We start from the raw sequence: 23,192 nt of genomic DNA on the forward strand, positions 1-23,192 counted from the left end.
TTGGCAGGGCAGAGGGGTCCTTGATTGACAGCTCTCAGACTTACAGGCTTGTTCTGACTGGTGAAATGAGGACATGGGCTGTGCTGTGTTGTGCGTGGGCTTCTGATGTTTCTTTTCTGGTGAGACCCTAGACATTTCCAGAGTCACTTTTGGATGCTGTGGCTTCATCTAATTAACTCTCTGAGTCACTTTTTGGGGAGCCCCTCTCTCCTTTTCATCCCACTTGTTTCTTTCTTTCTACTTAATAAAAGTACTATTATATTAGCTACTAGGCTGAACTGTGCTTGTGACCACTAACAAAGAAATCCAAATCACACCATGAACTCAAGCTTAGTTAACAAACATAAAAGCATAACATACATTTAAAGCTTTTAGAAAGGAAATAAAAATAAATGATATTTCACAAATCTGCTCACAATAAAACTGGCTAAGAATGTTTATCTTGTGTTTGAATATTACCTGAAACACTATACATTTTCACTTTATTCCTTGAGTTGGGACCACTGAGCTAAAATGCAGATGTATGCGCATCATGTAACACACTTAGCAAACCTTGTCTCTTCTGTATACTTCTACTGTTGCAAAGAATTCATATGATCCCAAGGACAGTTAGAACCCAAATCCTGGTTTCCTATTTCCAAATCCATTTTTTCCTAAATCTTGGAAATAAAGTGTAACAGCAGCTGGAAACAAAATTAGACTGTAAGAGCTAAAAATCCAAAGTTTCATATATGCTCCAATTTCCTAAATAAATATATAACTATTCCTGGAAAGTAAATATCATAGTATCATGGACATGTTTGGGCTGTGGATTCATATTGTAAGAATGAGAATAAGTTAGCATAAGACTAGCCATTTTAAGGGCCTAGAAGCAGTTTTCTGAGGTTGTGACTTAAAAGAAAAAAACTGGAACTGGGTAAGGCCTTGGAAAACAAGTTAATCATGAACACCGGGATGGGGGCAGCTGTGTCCTTCGGTCAGCTAACCTTGGTCAGTTAATCCTACATACCAAGCTTATCGTGCAGAACCTCCCTAACAATTGAGGAGTGGTCTTATCTTGCTCTCGCTTAACCCCAGGATGTATGTCTTGCAAAAATAATGTGCAGCTGTGGAAAATTACTAAGAGTTAAGTGTTTTGAAAATGCTATATAAACCCTTGGTTTTGAGTGCTCGGGGTCCTTGTTGAAACCCGCTGTGTCGGGCAGACACTTGGACCCCAGCTAGCTGGAATAACAATAAACCTCTTGCTTGTTGCATCGATCTGCCATGGCCTTCGTCTCCTCACTGGGGGGAAGCGCAGACCGGAATAAGGCCGTTGGGTCTTAGAATATATGGAGATTCATGTGCTACTCAGAAAAATTAAGCTCACAAATATGTTTTTCAAAGGATCCCTTTCTTATATTGAGTCGTAATTCCCTTCCCTTTAAATTCCACCCTTTGGTCTGGGAATTATTGGGTTCTCACTTTATTTCATTTGACCAAATGACTAGGCTGTGGATACAGCAGGTTTGAGATGGAGAGTCAAACCATAGGTTTTCCACAAAATCCTAGAATGTTGGGTTTAAAGGGTTCTATACATATTTAGTAACTCAGTGTTTCTCACTGGAGACAATTTTGCCCTCCAGGAGACATTTGCAAGAGTCTCAAGACAATATTGGTCGTCACAACCGGCAGGGTATAGGTGGGTAGAAGAGAGTTACTAACATCTGGTGGGCAGAGGGCAGGGTTGCTGCGAAGTGGCTTTACCATGCACAGCACGCCCACACCACAAAGGATGATATGGTTTAAAAGTTAACCAGTACCAGGTTGAGAAACTCTATAGTAACTAGATTCAAGTTGAACAGATAAAGAAATTGAGGTCCACAGAAGTTAACTTGCCTAAGATAAGGGGAAGGTCAATGACAAAACAAAACTAATGCTTAGTGTTCTGACTCCTAAATCATCTACTCCCTATACAGCCAGAGGATGAAAAAGAAGGTGAAGAAAATACTTTTCTGGTTTGTAGTTTTTTCTGGAAACCAATCCACTTGGTAGTTATATTTATCTCCTGTATCAGGAGAACTAAGACACTTCCAAAAAAAAATACTCCTCTTGGAAAACACATTTCCAAAACTCAATTCCATTCAACACATTTTTGGGTTGCCTACTGCTGAGAAACAAGAAGTAGAAGGAGCAGCCCAATGGGAAACCTTCAGAGATTCAAACCTTCTACAAAGACACTAAGGATTATGCAGTAGGGCCACCAAAAAGAAACCCACAGAGAAAACCCTCTTAATTTTGGATAAATGCCTGCTCTTGGGCCTCAGAGAGCTTTCATATTTTATTACTTGTTACAAATGGCATAAAACTAAATGTGATTTATTCCCAGTTAATGTTTAAACAAAAGGGTATTGACAAGAAGACTACATGTCAGAACACATACCAGGGAGTCGCTTTGGCTGGGACAGGGAAGAGGACTGAGAAAGAATGGGCGGTGCATCAATTCAGAAAAATGCAGAAAAGGTTTTGAACAAGCCAATAATGTTAAGACAAATGTAAAGAAAGGCTAATATGGATATAACTGGCTTAGGAGACATCCGGGAAAAATGTGAACCAGTACTCAGTCAATGAGGAACCAGGGAGAGAGACTCGTGTGATAGGGAATAAATTGCTTGTTGTAACCGCTCTGAGAGTGCCTACTCCCCAGACACCCAATCTTGCAAGACCACCATTAAAGCCTTGCTCCGCTGTCCTCTTTGTCTCCATGTCCACCTCCTGAGTTCAGATCAGTGAGCGTGTTTTTCACAATTTGGGGGCTCGTCTAGGATACTCTTGCCCATGCGAGGTGGGGGCCCAAGTGGAGTGGGAAGACGCATCCCGCTCACCTTTGGGCGGCTGCTCTGTCTGGGTGTTTCACCTTCACAAGGAAGCAGAGAGAAGACCCGGGACTGTTGTGAAGAGAAAGCATGAGAAGGAGGAAACACAGGCACTGCAGCAACCAGGCAACCTCATGCACGAGCCAAGGTAGGAAAATTGGGTTGTAAGTATTGTCTTGGTTGTTGGCCATTTTTTGGAGGTAGAGTGTGTGTGACTGAGACATATCCTAGATACGAAGCGAGTGTGGAGTCCTACTCCATGGTTCCATTCTTCCACGAGGGAAACAGCCAGAGATGGATGAAGCTAATCTCGGGGTGTGCAAGAAACCTCCATTACAGGGAACTCAGACACAGGGCCATCTTGAAAGATGGGAAACAGAAATTCTAGGCCTAGAGAAACAGAGAAAGGGAACCAGAAGAGGTCCCTTGGGATTCCTCCAGATAGTCCCCTGGGGTGAATGTGATGGTACTGGGGGGATGCCTCCTGTCCCAGGGTCAAGGACAAACAGCAGATAATCAAATCAAATTTTGCTGTTTTGTCTGGATTAAAGAACCAATCCGAAAGCCATCAGTTTTCCAGATGCAGTCTGGATCAGATGAAAACTGGCTTTGCAGGGTTTAGTTCTTTATGAGAGTGATAAAGTCTCTAGTTCACCAGTGTCTACTAGTTACCAAGGGTGCTTTCCAGGGGCCTCTGGCCTCTAACAGGCTCCCTACGAGAACACCTACCTGGATGGGGTGTCCAGCCAGTGGAACAAAAGTTCTCTGTAAGTGGGGCTGGGGGGGAGAAATACCTTTGAAACCAAAAACAGTCAAAAGGAGAAATAAACTGGGAGAAACCTGTTGTGGGTAAAACTGCACCATTTCCAGAATCTCTCAGCTGGTCTTAGTGCATCTCTGTAACAACAACTGTTTCCAAGGGGTGGGCAGTAGTCCATCTCCATATCAGTAGGTAATTACAGGGGGAGCTAGGGTATATCTGGACTGGAGAGGTTGGGTGGGGTCCCTTTTTGCAGCCAGGTCATGCGAGACACTGGTGAGCAGACATGGATGACTGCTTGTAAGCAATATATGGATTTCTCTGTTTTATCTCTCTTTGACTGATTTGGGTTCCAAGGTATTTTGCTCTGGGCTGGGAAAACACTTTCCCCTTTGGAGTTACATTTGTTTATTGCCTCCCAGGGGAGGGACTTGTGTGCTGGAGAACAGATTGCTTATTGTAACCGCCCTGAGTGTGCCTGCTCCCCAGACACCCAATCTTGCAAGACTGCTATTAAATTCTCACTCTGCTGTTCACTTTGTCTCCATGACCACTTACTGAGTTTGCACCAGTGAGAGTATTTTTCACTTTGCTGAAATATATTTCTTCAAAGATACAATAGTTCTGGAATAAAAAAACAACTTAGATTATTACAAAAAAAAGATGTTGGCGTGAGAGGTGAGACAGAGGCTTTCTCCGAAAACCGCATATAATACGAAAATATAATACAAATAATCCTGAAAGAGCAACAGGAAAGAGGGCTGCGACAAACTGCACACACCTGGAGAAAAGAATAAACCTCATGGAACAGGGTAATGTACTAAATCCGTGGCCCGGCAGGACCCAAGCCCTTTCCGCACCCCAGCTCACTGGTGGGAGGAAAAGAAACAGAGCAGGGAGGGAGTGGAGGCCTGGGACTGCTGAATACCTAATTCTGGAGATATGCTCTGGGAGGACAAACCTACATTTCATGGTGCTTGCATGGTACTCCTGTGATTAGGGGGTTGGAAAGCTAAGACAGGCAGAATTCCTGGAGAGACTGAGATTCCAGCCACTTGTGGAAAGCAGGGATCCATACCCGGCTGCTCTGGGACAAAAGAAAGGCGGGTAGTCTGAGAGACTTCCTCACAGCGAGAGGGCTGCTTAAGGGGGAAGGACTGCACAGAGCTTATTGCTCAGGAGAAAGGACAGGTAGACAAAATTGTCTGGGTACACTCTTCCTAGCAGGTTGGGATATTTCACAATCTCCAGGCACTCCAGCTCCTGGCTGGTTACACAGCTCCAAGGACCCTCTCCGTGATATGCAGCCTACTGCGCCTCTTTCGCGGCCAGCCCCACATGGCTCGCAAACCACCAAACCCTACCCTGGTGTTAGGCTAGCCAGAGGGAAGACCTCTCTACAGCAACTACAAATGCAAAGCATAGAGGCTTATCCCTGTGTGATCGGCCCACTGGTTCAGGCAGTGGAGACAGGCATAGCAGCTGGGAAGCAGGGAACAGCTCTTTCCTTCCCTCAGGCACCAATACCACGTCCCTGCCACCCCCGACATTGCTTCAGGGGCTGAGTAGCTCCAGAGAGTAGAGCTTCTCGGCACTAGAGGGCACCATATACAAATAAGAAACAACAAAGGAACCTGGTTCAACGTAAAATTATGAATACAACTCCTGAGAAAGATTCAAATGACATTGACCTCATGACTCTTCCTGAAAGGGGTTTCAAAATAAAAATCATTAAAATGCTCATGGAGGTACAGAAAAATATTTAAGAACTCAGGAATGAATTCTGGTCAGAGACCGAATCGTTGAAGAGCACAATGGAGGGTATTAAAAGCAGATAGGATACGGTGGAGGAGAAAATAAATGAAACAGAAACTACAGAAGAGGAATACAAAGAAGCTGAGGCACAGAGAGAGAAAAAAGGATCACTAAGAATGAAAGCATATTGAGAGAACTGTGTGACCAATCCAAATGGAAGAATACTTGCATTATAGAGATACCAGAAGAAGAGAGAGAGAGAAAAAGGGATAGAAAGTGTCTTTGAGGAGGTAATTGCTGAAAACTTCCCCAATCAGGGGAAAGAGATAGTCTATCAGGTCATGGAGGTGCACAGATCTCACAACACAAGGGACCCAAGGAAGACAATACCAAGACATATAGTAATTAAAATGGCAAAGATCAAGATAAGGACAGACTATTAAAAGAAGCCAGAGAGACAAATAAGATCACATATAAAGAAAAGCCAATCAGGCTATCATCAGACTTCTCAATAGAAACCATACAGGCCAGAAGGGAACGGCATGATGTATTTAATGCAATGAAGCAGAAGGGCCTGGAACCAAGAATACTTTATCTGGCAAGATTATCATTTAAATTTGAAGGAGGGATTAAACAATTTCCAGATAAGCAAAAGTTGAGAGAATTTACCTCCCATAAACTGTCTCTACAGTGTATTTTGGAGGGACTGCTATACATGGAAGTGTTCCTAAGGTTTAATAGCTGTCACAGAGCTGATAAAACCACAGAAAAGAAAGTAGAACAGTTAATTACTAAGCAAATGCAAAATTAAATTAAATATCCCCAAAGTCAATCAAAGGATGGACAAAGAATACAGAATATGATACAGAATATATAAAGAATGGAGGAGGAAGAAAAAGGAGGAGAAAAAAAGAAACTTTAGATTGTGTTTGTAATAGCATATTAAGTGAGTTAAGGTAGACTCTCAGATAGTAAGGAAGTTAACCTTGAACCTTTGGTAACCATGAACCTAAATCCTGCCATGGCAATAACTACATATCTGCTGATAATCAACCTAAATGTAAATGGACTGAATGCACCAATCAAAAGACATAGAGTCATTGAATAGATAAAAAAAACAAGACCCATCTATATGCTGCCTACAAGAGACTCACTTTAAACCCAAAGACATACATGGACTAAAAGTGAAGGAATGGAAAAAAGATATTTCATGCAACTAATAGGGAGAAAAAAGCAGGAGTTGCAGTACTTGTATCAGACAAAATAGACTTTAAAACAAGGAAAGTCACAAGAGACAAAGAAGGACATTACATAATGAAAAAGGGGTCAATCCAACAAGAAGATACAACCATTAAAAATATCTATGCTCCCAACACAGGAGCAACTACATATGTGAAACAAGTACTAACAGAATGAAAAGGGGAAATAGAATTCAATGCATTCATTCTAGGAGACTTCAACATTCCTCCACTCACTCTGAAGGACAGATCAACCAGACAGAAAATAAGTAAGGACACAAGAGGCACTGAACAACACTTTAGAACAGATGAACCTAACAGACATCTACAGACCTCTACACCCAAAAGCAGCAGAATACACATTCTTCTCAAGTGCACATGGAACACTTTCAAGAATAGATCATATACTAGGCCACAAAAAGAGCCTCAGTTAATTAAAAAAGATTGAAACTGTACCACCTAGTTTCTCAGACCACAAAGGTATGAAACTAGAAATCAATTACGCAAAGAAAATGAAAAATCCCACAAACACATGGAGGCTTCACAACATGCTCCTAAATAACCAATGGATCAATGACCAAATAAAAACAGAGATCAAGTAATATATGGAGACAAATGACAACAATAATTCAACACCACAAAATCTGTGGGACGCAGCGAAGCCCGTACTAAAAGGAAAGTATACTGCAATACAGGCCTACTTCAGGAAAGAAAAATTCTGTATGAGCAGTCTAAATTCACAATTAATGAAACTAGAAAAAGAAGAACAAACGAGACCCGAAGTCAGTAGATGGAGGGACATAATAAAGATTAGAGCATAAATAAATAAAATCGAGAAGAAAAAAACAATAGAAAGAATCAATGAAAGCAAGAGGTGATTCTTTGAGAAAAATAAACAAAATAGATAAACCCCTAGCCAGACTTATCAAGAAAAAAGAGTCTACACACATAAACAGAATCAGAAGTGACAAAGGAAAAATCACTATGGACACCACAGAAATACAAAGAACTATTAAAGAATACTATGAAAAATTGTATGCTAACAAACTGGATAACCTAGAAGAAATGGACAACTTTCCAGAAAAAGACAATCTTCTAAGGCTGACCCAGGAAGAAACAGAAAATCTAAACAGAGCAATTACCAGCAACGAAACTGAATCAGTAATCAAAAAACTACCTAAGAACAAAACTCCTGGAACTGATGGCTTCACCACTGAATTTTATCAAGCATTGAGTGAAAACCTAACACCCATGTTCCTAAAGATTTCCAAAGAGTAGAAGAAGAGGGAATACTTTCAAACTCATTCTATGAGGCCAGCATCACTCTAATACCAAAACCAGGCAAAGACACCACAAGAAAAGAAAATTACAGACCAATATCCCTGACGAACATAGATGCAAAAATACTCAACAAAATATTAGCAAACTGAATTCAAAAATACATCAAAAGGATCATACACCATGACCAAGTGGGATTCATCCCAGGGATGCAAGGATGGTACAACATTTGAAAATCCATCAACATCTTCCACCACATCAACAAAATGAAGGACAAAAACCACATGATCATCTCCATAGATGCTGAAAAAGCATTTGACAAAATTCAACATCCATTCATGATAAAAACACAACAAAACATGTATAGAGGGCAAGTACCCCAACATAATAAATGCCATATATGACAAACCCACAGCCAACACTATACTTAACAGTGAGAAGCTGAAAGCTTTTCCTTTAATTTCGGGAACAAGACAAGGATGCCCACTCTCCCCACTGCTATTCAACATAGTACTGGAGGTCCTAGCCATGGCAATCAGACAATACAAAGAAATAAGAAATAAAAGGCATACAGATTGGTAAGGAAGAAGTTAAACTGTCCTTGTTTGCAGATGACATGATATTGTACATAAAATACCCTAAAGAATCCACTCCAAAACTACTAGATCTAATATTTGAATTCAGCAAAGTTGCAGGATACAAAATTAATACACAGAAATCTGTGGCATTCCTATACACTAATGATGAATTAGCAGAAAGAGAATCAGGAAAATAATTCATTCACATTTGCATCAAAAAGAATAAAATACCTATGAATAAGCCCAACCAAGGAGGTGAAAGACCTATACTCTTAAAACTACAACACCCTCATAAGAGAAATTAAAGAAGATACCAATAAATGGAAACATATCCTGTGCTCATGCACAGGAAGAATTAATATTGTCAAAATGGCCATCCTGCCTAAAGTAATCTATAGATTCAATGCAATTCCTGTAAAAATACCAACACTATTCTTCAACGAACTATGGAAAATTCATTCTAAAACTCATATGTAACCACAAAAGACCCCATATAGCCAAAGCAATCCTGAGAAGGAAGAATAAAGCTGGGGAGATTATACTCCCCAACTTCAAGCTCTACTACAAAGCCACAGTAATCAAGACAATTTGGTACTGGCACAAGAACAGACCCATAGACCAATGGAACAGACTAGAGAGCCCTGATATAAACCCAACCATATATGGTCAGTTAATATATGATGAAGGAGTCATGCACATACAATGGAGAAATGACAGTCTCTTCAACAGCTGTTGCTGGCCAAACTGGACAGCCCAATGCAAGAGAATGAAACTGGATTATCATCTAATTCCATACACAAAAGTAAACTTGAAATGGATCAAAGACCTGAATGTAAGTCATGAAACCATAAAACTCTTAGAAGACAACATAGGCAAAAATCTCCTGAATATAAGCAAGAGCAACTTCTTCCTGAATGCATCTCCTTCAGCAAGGGAAACAAAAGCAAAAATGAACTCATGGGACTACATCAAACTAAAAAGTTTCTGTACAGCAAAGGACACCATCAACAGAACCAAAAGGCATCCTACAGTATGGGAGAATATATTTGTAAATGACATATCCGACAAGGGGTTAATATCCAAAATATATAAAGAACCCACAAGCCTCAACACCAAAAAAGCAAATAACCCAATTACAAAATGGATAGAGGATATGAAGAGATAATTCTCCAAAGAAGAAATTCAGATGGCCAACAGACACATGAAAAGATTCTCCACATCACTAATCACCAGGGAAATGCAAATTAAAACCACAGTGAGATATCACCTCACATCAGTAAGGATGGCCAGCATCAAAAAGACTAAATAAAACAAATTCTGGTGAGGATGTGGAGAAAGGGGAACCTTCCTACATTGCTGGTGGGAATGTAAGGCAGTTCAATCATTGTGAAAAGCAATATGGAGTTTCCTCAAAAAACTAAAAATAGAAATACCATTTGACCTGGGAATCCCACTCCTTGGAATTTACCCAAAGACTACAACTTCTCAGTTTCAAAAAGATATATGGACCCCTATGTTTATTGCAGCACTTTTTATAATAACCAAGATATGGAAGCAACCTAAGTGTCCATCAGTAGATGAATGGATAAAGAAGAGGTGGTACATATACACAATGGAATACTATCCAGCCATAAGAAAGAAACAAATCCTACCATTTGCAACAACATGGATGTAGATGGAAGACATTACGCTCAGTGAAATAAGCCAGGCAGAGAAAGACATGTGCCAAATGATTTCCCTCATTTGTGGAGTATAACAACAAAGCAAAACTGAAGGAACAAAATAGCTCAGACTCAGAGACTCCAAGAAGAAACTAGTGGTTACCAAAGGGGAGGGGTGTGGGAGGGCAGGTTGGAGAGGAGAATGAAGGGGATTGAGGGGTATTGTGTTTAGTACACATGGTGTGGGGGATCACAGGGAAAACAGTGTAGCACAGAGAAGGGACATAGTGAATCTCTGTGGCATCTTACTACACTGATGGACAGTGACTGCACTGGGGTATGGGTGGGGACTTGATAATATGGGTAAATGTAGTAACCACATTTTTTCATGTGAAACATTCATAAGAGTGTATATCAATAATACCTTAATAAAAAACAAAAACAACAACAAAAAACAACCTAAGTTTCAAACATATTTTATACTGGGAACTGTGTGGTAAAAAATTTGACCCCCAAAAGAGGTCTGGGCTTTGTCATCAGCTTCTAGGAGAAAATCTATGTCTTCATTTAGGGTGGAGTCATCACATCAGATCTTAGGGTAGGACTGGACACATCAATAGTCTTAGGATTGGCTTGGTCATGTCAGAAAGACAACCTATGATTTAGGATGGGGACTTCAGGTCATGCAGTGTCAGCAGACTGGAGGTTGAGTCCAACAACAGAGAAGCTCAATCGATCCATCATGCTTATGTAAAGAGGCCCCAGTAAAAACTGAGCAGTATGGTTTGGTACTGCTCCTGTAGTTGGCATGACACTGTGCCTGTTGTCACACATCAGCACTGGGAGTTAGTACAGCCTGAGAACGGAGATCGTACACCCAGGACCCTGGCTGACTCTTCCCAAGGCATCTTCTTTTGGCTGATATCTATGTGTATTCTTTCCCTGTAATTAATAAAGTATAACCAGGACTATAATGGCCTTTGGTGAGTTCCATGGGCCCTTCTAGCAAATTATCAAATGTGAGGGTGCATTTAGGAACCCTGAACTTGCACTTGGTGTAAGAATTAAGGATAGTGGGGGGACTGTGCCCTCTAACGTTGAATTTGGGCTAACTCTGGGCAAGAACATACTTTATTTTCAAGGGTAATTCTGAATATTTCTAGAATCTCGCTTGTATAGGTACCTCTCTTTCAGTGTGAATGTGACCTCTAACTTGCTTTTAGCTAACAGAATATGGCAAAGGTGATGGAATATACATGATTATGTGTTTATGACTGCCAGAGGCCGGCTATGCCCACCTGCAAGGAGATAACAGTGGCCTCCACCAGCGTCCAGCATGACACTAAGACCCTGGGTCCTACATTCTGCACGGAACTGTGGCCAACAACCACATGGGCACAAATTTGGATCCTTAATCCTGTTCAGCCCTGAAGTGAGGATGTAGCCCCAGTCAACACTTTGACTGCAGCCTTCAGTTGAGATCCTGATGCAGAGGACCAATTAATGGCAGGTCCAGACTCCTGACCCACAGTCACTGTGAGACAATCAATATGTGTCACTTTAAGCCAATAAACTTGTAATAAAAACAAATACAATAGACAAGCAGTGGTATTCTTCAGAAATGCAATATTAGAGGGATATTCTAAAATGAAAATAGGATCATGTCACTCACTCAGCAAGGGTAGAAAAGACTCTCATGAATCTCAACTCTAAGCCCCTGCCTGATCTCTCATATCCTCCACGCCCCTTCCTTCCTCTCTCCCTCAGTTCCTGCCATATGTGACTGACCAGAAATCTCCATGGTGCACCCAACTGTGCTGCTCCTCCTGGAACACCTCGCCTGCTGCCCTCTGGACCTCACCCTCTCCCAGGCCACCCCAGAGCCATGCGCACATTCTGGGGGAGGAAGTCCCACTGTCCTGCCCCTCCTGTCAACTGACACACTACCAATTGTTTGAGTGAGAAACTCAGTTTTGCTTCTCTGTCCATAGTTCTGGCAGAGAACTGGTGCTCACTAAACATTTCCTCAGTGAACAAATGCTGGTAAAACTGCATTACTGGTCCTAACTTTTCAAGGAAAGATATTATAATCCACAAGATAATTCTTTGTAGTACAAAGTATCAAACTGTATATATACCACTAATAAAACTGAATTAAGATTCTCTAAACCTGACATTTCACATCTATCCAATTAATTCTCAACATCCTGTTAAACCTGCCACACAGCTCAAAGCAAGTCAATATTTGCTGTTTCAATATTAGATACTTTCAAAGACTTGAAAGTTTTATTGTATTCCTAAAGCAATAAAACTGATAATTTATATCAACCAAAACGAGAGAATATCACCACTGAATTAAAAATAATTCACATTCAAAGAAAGATGTATTCCAGTTTTAGTTTATCCAAGCTTTAAGGTGAAAGGCTCTAAAGACAATTTTGAATAGGAAGGAAACCAAATCAGTATTCTTTCATTTTCTATTTTTTAACAAACTGTTTATCTATATCCATATTTACTGAATTTTTAGCATAGAGAAGAAAGAAATGTTACCTTGACTGACAGAAGCACCAAAGAGTAATAAAAATAAAAACGAATCTTTCAAGATGTTCATGTAGTTACCTAAATTACCACTTAAACTTTTAAAAATCAAATTTAATATTAAAATACTTTTTCACAGCTTCCTTCATTTAGCAAACAAAAACATCTTTTACTATCAAACCCTAAACTACAAACCAAATTTATTTTTAAAAAGTTGTTTCTCACACTTGAGTTTTTGTTACATGTAATTAAAGAAGGGAGGACCCCAAATGACTAAATTATACAATAATCTGTGCTCATTTTTACATGGGAATTTCTTATTATTACTAATTATACTATCAAATTACTTCTGTTAAAATTAAAGAGCATAGATTTTGCTGTGGTTTAATGTCTTATTTCATTCAAACACCAGATGTTTTATCTCCTGGGAAAGCATTAAAATGAAAAGCATGATTTTTCTAACTATGCCATCTTCTAAGTTAATGTTCATGAACCATTAGCGTTTATTACACAAAGTAAAAGTAACAAGAATTTATGGCAAGCTGTAGCATAGACTGAACACAGCATTACAGCACTTTAAGTACAGTTCTCTAGCACAACACCCTGCCTTCACCCTGGAGAAAGAATGTTGGCAAAGATCCCCCCGACGGACACGGCCTGTGAGGTGGGGCCCAGTCTCCACCGGCGCCGACCGGCTAATGCCCAGGAATGAACAACACTGGGGTGTTCAACGCCAAATGGCTACAACGGCGGCCCTTCCTTCACGTATTATTTTAAATATCCTTTGCTAAAGTGAGACTCATCTGGAGTGTGATTAAACGCAAAGCCCTCTCTGCCTTCTGCAGCGCCGGTCCATCCAGCACGAAGCGAGCCGTGGTGAATCCTCCCATGCAGGCGCGGCTAGGACGCCACACAGCGACAGAGCCGGCTATCCCTAACTCCAGCCACTGGCATCCACAGGCACACCAGCTGCTCTGAGGGATCCTGTCTGAAGTGATGGGAGGAGTTTGAAATGTGCACCCCTAGTAAGCCTGAGAGAATCCTTCTATTCCATTCCCCAAACCTTTGAAGTTCTATTTTTGCCTAGTCTGCAATACTGTTTTTGCATTTTCCATAGTTTAAGTTTAAAAAGCAATGCTCTTGACTAAAAACAGCAATACCTGTGAAAATTACAAAACTAAGAAAATTACAATTACGGCTTTTCTTATATTCTGTGCCACCTAAAAGTATTAATGACTGCTCTTCATAATGCTAAATTTAAAGTTTAAGTTTTAAAACTCTTCTTACAACTTGTTTCTGTTCAAACAATATAAATCAGGAGTTCTTATAAAGTAGCAAAGTTGAAATATGATATTTTTAACTCGCATGAGACAGGATCATGGGTCTTCATTTTAACTATTTATACTACAGGTATCCTAAAAAGGTTTCAATTGTATACAAGTACTTTTAGCTCAAGGCCCCTAATTATTAAGAAACTAAATTATCAACACTGCTTGAATTTTTGGTAGAAAAAGAAAGAAAACCACTTTCTGAAGCTATTTTTCAGAATGGCACTGATACATAAAAACTTTCAGCATCTAATTAAAGATCACTAAGGGTTAAATACTTGTTCTCTGGCCCCTACTGCTGCACCCTGCCAAAGAGTCCTGTAAGCTTTTAAATATTGCTTGGATGGGATGCGTTTGTATTTTCAAGGAAAAGAAAAGCGTTGTCCCACAGTCCGCAGGCCATTTGCTTATTAGCTTCTAGCCACCTTGACTTCTGCTGAAATGAAGACTCTGCAGCCAACCCTTCTTCTGTTGCTGGTTGTGCCTCTGACAAAGCCTGCACCACCAACTCAGCAGGACTCACACATCAGCTACGATTATGGAACAGATAATTTGGAAGAAACATTATTTAGCCAAGATTTTGAGGATAAATACCTGCAAGGAAAAAATATCAAGGTACTTTATTTCTACTCTAAATTTAACTTCTACAATAGTTGCCCATTTAAATGCATGTTTTAGTTTTCTGAATGTACCTGGTAAGGGTAAGGGGAAAAGAAAAGCACTTTAAATGATTCAAAGTAATTCAAAATAACTGTCCCTAAGATTATATTTTTAAAGTATGTATGCTTCCCAAATTAATAAATAGAATCTATGGCAACCAAAAAGTATCTATAGGACAGGAATGTTTTCTGTAATATAAACATAAAATGTAAGGAAAACTAAACTTTAAGATGATCTCTGACCAGCTGAGCTTTACATGTTTAGTAATGGTATACCATGCCCTATATTTGCATATTATGTTGCCTCAAAACAAGATAAGAGAAATGTATATTAGGAGAAATAATCTTGGATTTCTGGCTTAAGGTTTATTACTTTAGGAAGAAGTGGTTCAAGAGAATAGAATACTGCTTATTTTTGTATCTTCAGCATTTCACAATAACTTACATATGCCAACTATACATGATACCAAAAAAGGAAAAACAACTTAATATGGGGCTTAACTTTGAATCAGTCTCAACAATTTAAGACTACCAGTTTGTACCAAGTAACTAAATTGTCCTTTAGTTAATACTTTCACACCACATCTTTCATACTCTACTTGTATGGCTAAGATGACTTGTGGTTTTCTTGGCACACAAAAATGAACGCTGAGTAAGGAAAAAGTTAACAGAGCTCACAGTATCTGCTCCCCGCCTTCTCTCTGTGTCTCTCGCACACACACAATGGAAAATGAGAAGTGCAGCCAGATGTGCAACAATGCTAGTTGCTTCAAAACTTCTTCTCTACCACAAATAGGGTGGTAAAGGTTTTAAGAGTGACCAGTCATAACTGTTTCTTTCCTTTTTTTATTTTAGTACAACAAGCAAATATTAACACTAGAGGAATTTCTTTCAATAGAGTTGGTTAATAATGTGCTAGGTATTACTGTTGCCCAGTATTAAGAAAAAAGGAGAGGTATCACTAGTTGGCTTCAAAACAGAAGACCCATTATAACAACAAGCTATTACTGGCTCACAGGGGTAATTTAAACCTATCAGTTAAGAACATTTTCAAAATTCCTTGGTCCCTAAAAAGTAATCAGTAATAAGTTCTCTGCTTTTTCTCCTTGCACTGCTTTAGAATCTCTCTATTGTAATGTAAATGTAGGTAACTAAAGTAATTTGGGAAACAGCAGAAGTCAACCATGCTTCATAAAAACATGCATGTGGGAGAAAGGAGTTGAGACAGGATAATGGTCAGACATGCTTTCCCAGGGCAGAGGGACCAGAACCCTACACAGTACACTCTAGTCTAATGGGGAAATGTTCTCTCCCAGGACAGAAAGAGGCCCAACTATCCCAGAGCTAACGGCCTGGACTAGGAGTCCAGGAGGGGCAGACGGGCTTCCTGGATGCAGGCAGGTAATGAAGTGTCACTTCCAGAATAGAGCAGAAGAGCATCCCACATGTCAGATAACTGACTCTTTAGTTCTGCTCAACATAGTAGAATCACACAAGAACCTTAAAGAATAATTAAAAGAGCTACTCTACATAAAGATGATCTCAGAAACAATTTCATTCCAAGTCAGAGAACTCACTCTTAGTTCCCATTTGGAATTTTAGTATATTCAACATTTAGGAAGTACTGAGTTTGGAGATATAAAGGTAAAAAGGGCTGGTTCTTCCACTCAAGGGGTCATACTCTGGAATGAAAACAAACTAAACAAATACCTACCTTACAATCTGATTAATGAAGAAATGGAATCATGCATAAAATCCTGGTGGAACACATGCATAAAAATGCTACTAACTGACTATAAGAAGGTGGGTGTTGTCCATGACCCTCAGCTTTATAGTCAAAATTAGACTTTATCATACCCAATAATACACTTTTATTTTTCAAAAAGGAAAAAGAAACTATGATAATACCTGATGAGAAAAGTGTCCAGTTACAAAAAGATGAGAGTGTAACACCATTACCCCCCAAGAAAGAGAATGATGGTAAGTATGAGTACTCTATCATCTAACTTTTATAAAAGGAGGTTCATAAAACAGCTTATAATGTAACTTTATTTTTTACAGAAATAAAAAAATTCACCTCAGGCTATGGTAAACAGTGGAATTTTATCTCCAATGATAAAGTAAAGTATGCATTGGGAATGCGCATGATATCCCACCCCACACTATGGGTGAGAAATGTGGAACAGGAACATTTAAGAACCAAAGCTCATTCCCAGTTCAAGCACTACAAAATGTGTGCTTTTGTCTATATATAAAATCCAATCAAGAAATACTTACTAAACACTGATTATCTGCAAATACTATGTACAGCCTAAAGTAAATAAAATGTAATTCTTGCCTTCATGAGGCTCATAGAAGAGAAACAGCTATATAGTTATAAAGCATATTTCAGTTAAAACAATGAAAACTTAGAAAATAACACATTATAAAGTCCTACTTAATAATTTCTCTTTGGTTTATTCTTGTGCTATCACAGAACACATAAAAATCACATGACATTAAAAGAAATCACATGTTACTTTCTATACTGCTACAAAACTAAAATGGACTAAAACAGAAACTACATCTTAAGAAAATTTAAAAGTATCACAGTAAAAATAAACTTGAACAAATAGAAAGACATCCCTTGCTCCTGAATAGGATGACTCAATATCATAAAGATGTCAGCTTTCTCCTAAATGTGTAACAATAAACTTCCTTAAAGAGCTGGTAACATTCTCAAGTTCACATGGAAAATTAAACCTGACTGGATAGCCAGGAAAACACTATAAAATGACAGGTATCTGCAGAAACCAGATATACCACACATTACAATATACTTTAAAGCCTCTATACTTAAAAATAAAAGTGTGATACCAGTGCATGAATAAAATAGAAAGCCTAGCAAAAGATGGAAATGCATGTAGAAATTAAGTAATATAATAAAAGAAGCATCTTAAGTCACTGAAAGAAAGATGATATCGTTTAAAAAATGGTGTTGGACAACTGAGTAGTGAACTCAAAAGGGATAGAATTAGATCCACACCTTACACAGAAAAATAAACTCCAAATAAATGAGGGTCTAAACGTAAAAAGTGAAACCATAAAAACCAGAAGATAACCTGGGTGTGCAGTGCCTGAAAATTCAGAGACTATAATAGAAAAGATCAATAAATTTGACCCCATAAACTCAAACTTTTGTATGGCAAGAAACATCATAAACAAAGTTAAAGACAACTGAAAGCTGAGAACAACATTTGCAATATATATCACTGATAAAAGAGTTAATACCTCTAATTTATAAAGAACACATAAAAATCCAGGAAAAAAAAAAACAGATAAAAAATCTATAGGGAAAACTGGCAAGAGATGAACAGGTGATTCAAAAGATGATACAAAAATAACCCTTACACACATGAAAAGATGTTCAATCTCACATACAGAGAAACTATACTAAGATACAATTTTTTAACCTGATTTACAAAGGTGAAAAGTGTGACAATATAATAATATATTCGACCAACAAGGCTGAGGGGTTATCACACTCATACACTGCTGGTGCAAAGTCAAACTGGTACAACACCACTGGACAGGAATTTGGCTGACATAGCTATTGACTTCTAGGAATTTATCGTGAAGAAACAACTCCAAAAATCACTGAGGCATTACTTTCAACTGCAAAATACTGGAAACACTCTAAATGCCCATACATTGAAGAGCGACTGAATAAAATGTGGTACATCTATCTATGCAAGGGGGTACTACATAGTTGTAAATGAGTAAGATTTCTATGAACTAACATGTTGTGCTTTCCAGAATACATTATGTGAAAAAACCAAAGTGCAGTAGTATGTTGCCTTTCATCTAAGAAAGTCAGGGATGTAAGAAATACACATGCATCAGCTCACTGCAGGAAAGGAAACTATAGAAGGGTAATTAAAAACTGAGACTAGGTACCTATAGGTTATCAATGGGACCAGGGTTGGAAAGGAGGGGAGATGGGAACTGGCGGGTGCTGGGACTTCTCTGAGCAAACACCACTCATGTATGTTTGATTTTGGAACAAGGTTATATTTCACATAGGCAAACAAAACACATTCATAAAGTCAACAAGATACCTTATCAATAAGATAAAAAGAACCCAAACTGGCATACAAACAGAAAAACAGAAACAACTTCATTTTAATTGAGTAACAAAATATTCTAGAGGGCAAAAAAATCCAATCCAAGTATCCCTTAGTATTTGGACTATATAACTTAGGCTAAAGATAAAATAGAATAGAAAAGTAGTAAAATTCCAGTGAGTAGGTTTGTTTTCCAGCATCATAGTTAGCAATGATGAAACTACTTAATGTGTGCTGTAGGGCTGAGTGAAGTAGCCATGTTTCTGAGGAAACAAACCAAGTTCCTGTCAAAGAAAGGGTCACCATGATGGCACAGGGGAGGCTGGGATGCTCACAGGCAGCTGCACTAGGACAGAAGGTGTCAGTGCATGCCCATATTTGTACAGAGAGACACAAACAGACAAAGGCAGCATTGTTTTATTGTGCTTCACTTCATTACACTTTAGGGACACTGCATCTTTCACAAATTGAAGGTTTGTGGCAACCCCAATCAAGCAAGTCTATTTGGCTCCATTTTTCCAACAACATTTGCTTGCTTTCTGTCTCTGTGTCACATTTTGGTCACAACAGCATTTGGTCACTGTGTTTCTACGTCACCGTTCTTGCAATATTTCAAATGTTTTCATCAGCAGGGTGTATGTTATGGTGTCTGTGATCAGTGGTCTTCTATGTTACCACTGTAACTGTTTTGGGGCTCCATGAAACAAGCCCAAGTAAGACAGTGAACTTAATCAACAATGCTGTGTGCATTATGACCACTCCACTGAACACCACCACCCATCTCTCTCCCTCTTCTCGGGCCTCCCCATTCCCTGTGAAACAAGAGTGTTGAAATCAGGCCAGTTAATGACCCTATGGTGACCTCCTAAGTATTCAAAGGAAAGGCAGAGCCTCACGTCTCCCACCTTAAATCAAAAGCTAGAAATGACTAAGCTCAGCCAGGAAGGCGCGTTGAAAGCCGAGGCAGGCGGAAGCCAGGCCCCAAACAGAGAGCCAGGGTGTGAAGCAAAGTTCCTGGAGGACGTTAAAGGTGCTCCTCCAGGATCCGGATGAGTGATGAGAAAGCAAAACAGCCCAACTGCTGATGTGGAGACAGTCTGAGTGCCCTGGCTAGATCAGACCAGCCACAACATTCCCGAGAGGCAAAGCCTCATGCAGAGCAAGGCCCTGACTCTTCAATTCTGTGACGCTGAGAGAGGGGAGGAAGTCCCAGGAGAAAGTGTGAAGCCAGCAGAGGCTGGCTCAGGAGGTTTAAGGAAAGAAGGCATCTCCCTAACATAAAAGTGCGGCAGAAGCAGCAGGTGCTGATGCAGAAGCTACAGCATATTCAGAAGGTCTCACCAGGATCGTTCATGAAGGTGGCTGCACTGAACAACCGATTTTCAGTGTAGAGGAAACAGCCTCATCTCAGGAGACGATGCCTTCTAGGACATTCATAGCTGGAGAAGAGAAGTCAGTGCCTGGCTGCAAAGCTTTGAGGGACAGGCAGGCTGACTTATGTTAGAGGCCAGTGCAGCTGGTGACTTTAAGCAGAAGCCAATGCTTGTTGACCATTCCAAAAATCCTAGGGCCCTTAAGAACGAGGCTAAATCTGTTCTGCCTATGTTCTAGAAATGGAACAACAAAGCCTGGATGACAGCACATCTGTTTACAACATGGTTTACTGAATATGTTAAGCCCACTGTTGAGACATAGTGCTCAGGAAAAAAGATTCATTTCACAATACTACAGCTCTTTGACAGTGGACTGGGTCACCCAAGAAATCTGATGGAGGTGTATGAGATTAATGTCATTTTCATGCCTGGTAACACATTCTTTCTGCAGCCTGGAGATCAAGGAGTCATTTCACTTTCAAATTTTATTTCTGAAGAAATACATGTGATCACTGCCATAGACAGTGATTCCCTGATGGATCTGGGCAAAGTATACTGAAAACCTCTTGGGAAGGATCCACCATTCTTGATGCCATTAAGAATTTTCATGATTCATGGGAAGAGGTCAAATTATCAACATGAACAGGAATCTGGAAGAAGTTGATTCCAACCCTCATGAATGACTTTGAGAGGTTCAACACCTCAGTAGAGGAAGTAACTGCAGGTGTGGTGGAAACAGCAGAAGAACTAGAATTAGGAGTGGAGCCTGAGGATGGGACTGAATTGCTGCATCTCAGGATCAAAGAGAGGAGGAACTGCACCTTATGGATGAGCGAAGAAAGTGGTTTCTTTCTAGAGATTGAATCTATTCCCAATGAAGATGCTGTGAAGACGCTGAAATGACCATAAAGGGCTTAGAATATGACATAAATGTGTGGATGAAGCAGCACCAGGGTTTTGGAAGATTTACTCCAATCTTGAAAGCAGTTCTACTGTAGGTAAAATGCTACCAAACAGTATCACATGCTACAGAGAAACTGTTCATAAAAGAGTCCACTGATGTGGTGAACTACATGTTGTTTTATTTTAACAAATGGTCACAGTCACCCCAACCTTCAGCAATCACCACCCTAATCAGCCAGCAGCCATCCACAGTGAGGTAGGACCCTCCACCAGCAAAAAGATGACAACTTGCTGAAAACTCAGATGATGGTTAGCACTTTTTAACAATAAAATATTTTAATTAAGTTATATATATATAGTTTTCTTGCAATAATGCTATTGCACACTTAATAGACTGCTTTACAATGTAAACGTAACTTTTATGTTCACTGGGAAACAAAAAAATACATTTGACTTGCTTTATTGCAGTGGTCTTGAACTGATCTCACAATATCTCCAAGGTATGCCTGCACAGATATGTTCGTGCGTATATATGTGTATGCATGTATGTCTATATGTGTGCATATACATATGAATATGTCTATACACATGTGTACGTATTTTTGTCACATATGGACAGAAAGACAAATATACACACATATATTTCTTAACTCTCTCTGCCTAAAGAGTATAAAGAATGAGATCCCAGTAGCAATGAGCATATCCATACCCAGATCTAGGTTTCTAAATACGATTCTCACTAAAAGGAACCAGTACTCCTTGAAGAAACAGGGGATTTCAGGCTTGGGGAAGGGAAAAGGCAACATTTGTCTGGAATATCTTACCATTCCAGAAAATAAAGAAGTTCTCAAAGAATAATGGAGACTTTAAATTTTTTGAAATAATCAAAATATAAAAAACACATACAAATTTGTAAAAATGTCTACGACCTGTACACTGAAATATAGACAACAACACTGTGAGAAATTAAAGAAGACCCGAATATATGGATATATTGTGTTTCAAGGACAAGAAAAGTCACATTGACTTTTCCCAAATTATCTGTTGATTCAGTGCAATCCCAAATATAATTCCAATTGACTGGACTAAGTGGTGGCATGAGAGATGAGACAGAAACCTTCTCCCAAAATCACATATAATACGAAAATATAGCAAATACAAGTAATCCTGAAAGAGCAACAGGAAAGAATGCTGCGGCAGACTGCCTACACCTGGAGGACAGAGCGGACCTCATGGAAAAGAGTGAAGTACCAAAGCTGTGATCCGGCGGGACCCAAGCCCTTCCGCCACCCCAGCTCATGGGAGGGAGGAAGAGAAATGGAGCGGAGAGGGGGTGGGGGCCTGGGACTGCTGAACACCCAGTCCTGGACATCTGCTCTGGGAGCAAGAACCTACACTGCATGGTGCTCTGCAGATGAGTGAGGTTGAAAACCTAAGAAAGGCAGAATACTTGGAGAGACTGAGATTCTGGATGCATGTGGAGAACAGTACCCACAACAGGCCACTCTGAGACCAAAGAAAGGCAGGCACTCGAGAGATTTCCTAACAGCAAATGGGATGCTGGGTGGGGGGGGCAAGGACTGCACAGAGCTTGCTGCTCAGGAGAAAGGACAGATGGACAAAATTGTCCTGGTGCACTCAGCCCAGCAGGTTGGGCTTTCAAGAGCTTCAGACGCTCTACCCACTGGCTGGTTATGCAGCTACAAGGCCCCCACTGTGATATGCAGCCTGCCACTCCTTCCTCCCAACCCGCACCAGCTTGCAATCTGCCTGCCCACCTACAAGTGCACAGCAAAGAGGCTCTGTCCTGTGCGCTCGACCCACTGGTCCTGGCAGTAGAGGCAGGCACTGCAGCTGGTAAACATGAAAGAGCTCTTTCCTCCTGGCAGGCACCAGCGCCACTCACCTGCAACAACTGCCATTGCAACAGGGGCTGAGCAGCTCCAGACAGTAGAGCTTCTAGGCTTTAGTGAGCACCACCTACAAACATGAAACATCAAAGGAACCTGACTCAAACAAAAATCTCACAAACACAAGAGGGCCAAGTGAAACTGAACTCACCAATCTTCCTGAGATTTCAGAATAGAAATCATAAACATGCTCAAAGACCTACAGAAAAATATTCAAGACCTCAGGGAGGAATTCAGGAATGAGATACAAACT

At 40.0% G+C, this 23,192-nt stretch overlaps 2 protein-coding genes across 3 annotated transcripts in view; one reads left to right on the forward strand and one right to left on the reverse strand.

Annotated features, from left to right (window-relative positions):
- CENPP (centromere protein P) overlaps positions 1–23,192 on the reverse strand; it is a 266,012-nt gene that overhangs the window by 138,945 nt on the left and 103,875 nt on the right. The window lies entirely within an intron of this gene.
- The window catches only part of OGN (osteoglycin), a 28,760-nt gene continuing 19,888 nt past the window's right edge, over positions 14,321–23,192 (forward strand). The window contains exons 1-2 of the mRNA XM_036896892.2: positions 14,321–14,606; positions 16,537–16,630. Of these exons, the coding sequence (XP_036752787.1) occupies positions 14,433–14,606; positions 16,537–16,630 (268 nt within the window). The 5' untranslated portion in view covers positions 14,321–14,432. The remainder of the gene's footprint in view (positions 14,607–16,536; positions 16,631–23,192) is intronic.

This window comes from Manis pentadactyla, chromosome 3 (genome assembly GCF_030020395.1).
Source record: "Manis pentadactyla isolate mManPen7 chromosome 3, mManPen7.hap1, whole genome shotgun sequence".
NCBI classification, from domain to species: Eukaryota; Metazoa; Chordata; class Mammalia; order Pholidota; family Manidae; genus Manis; species Manis pentadactyla.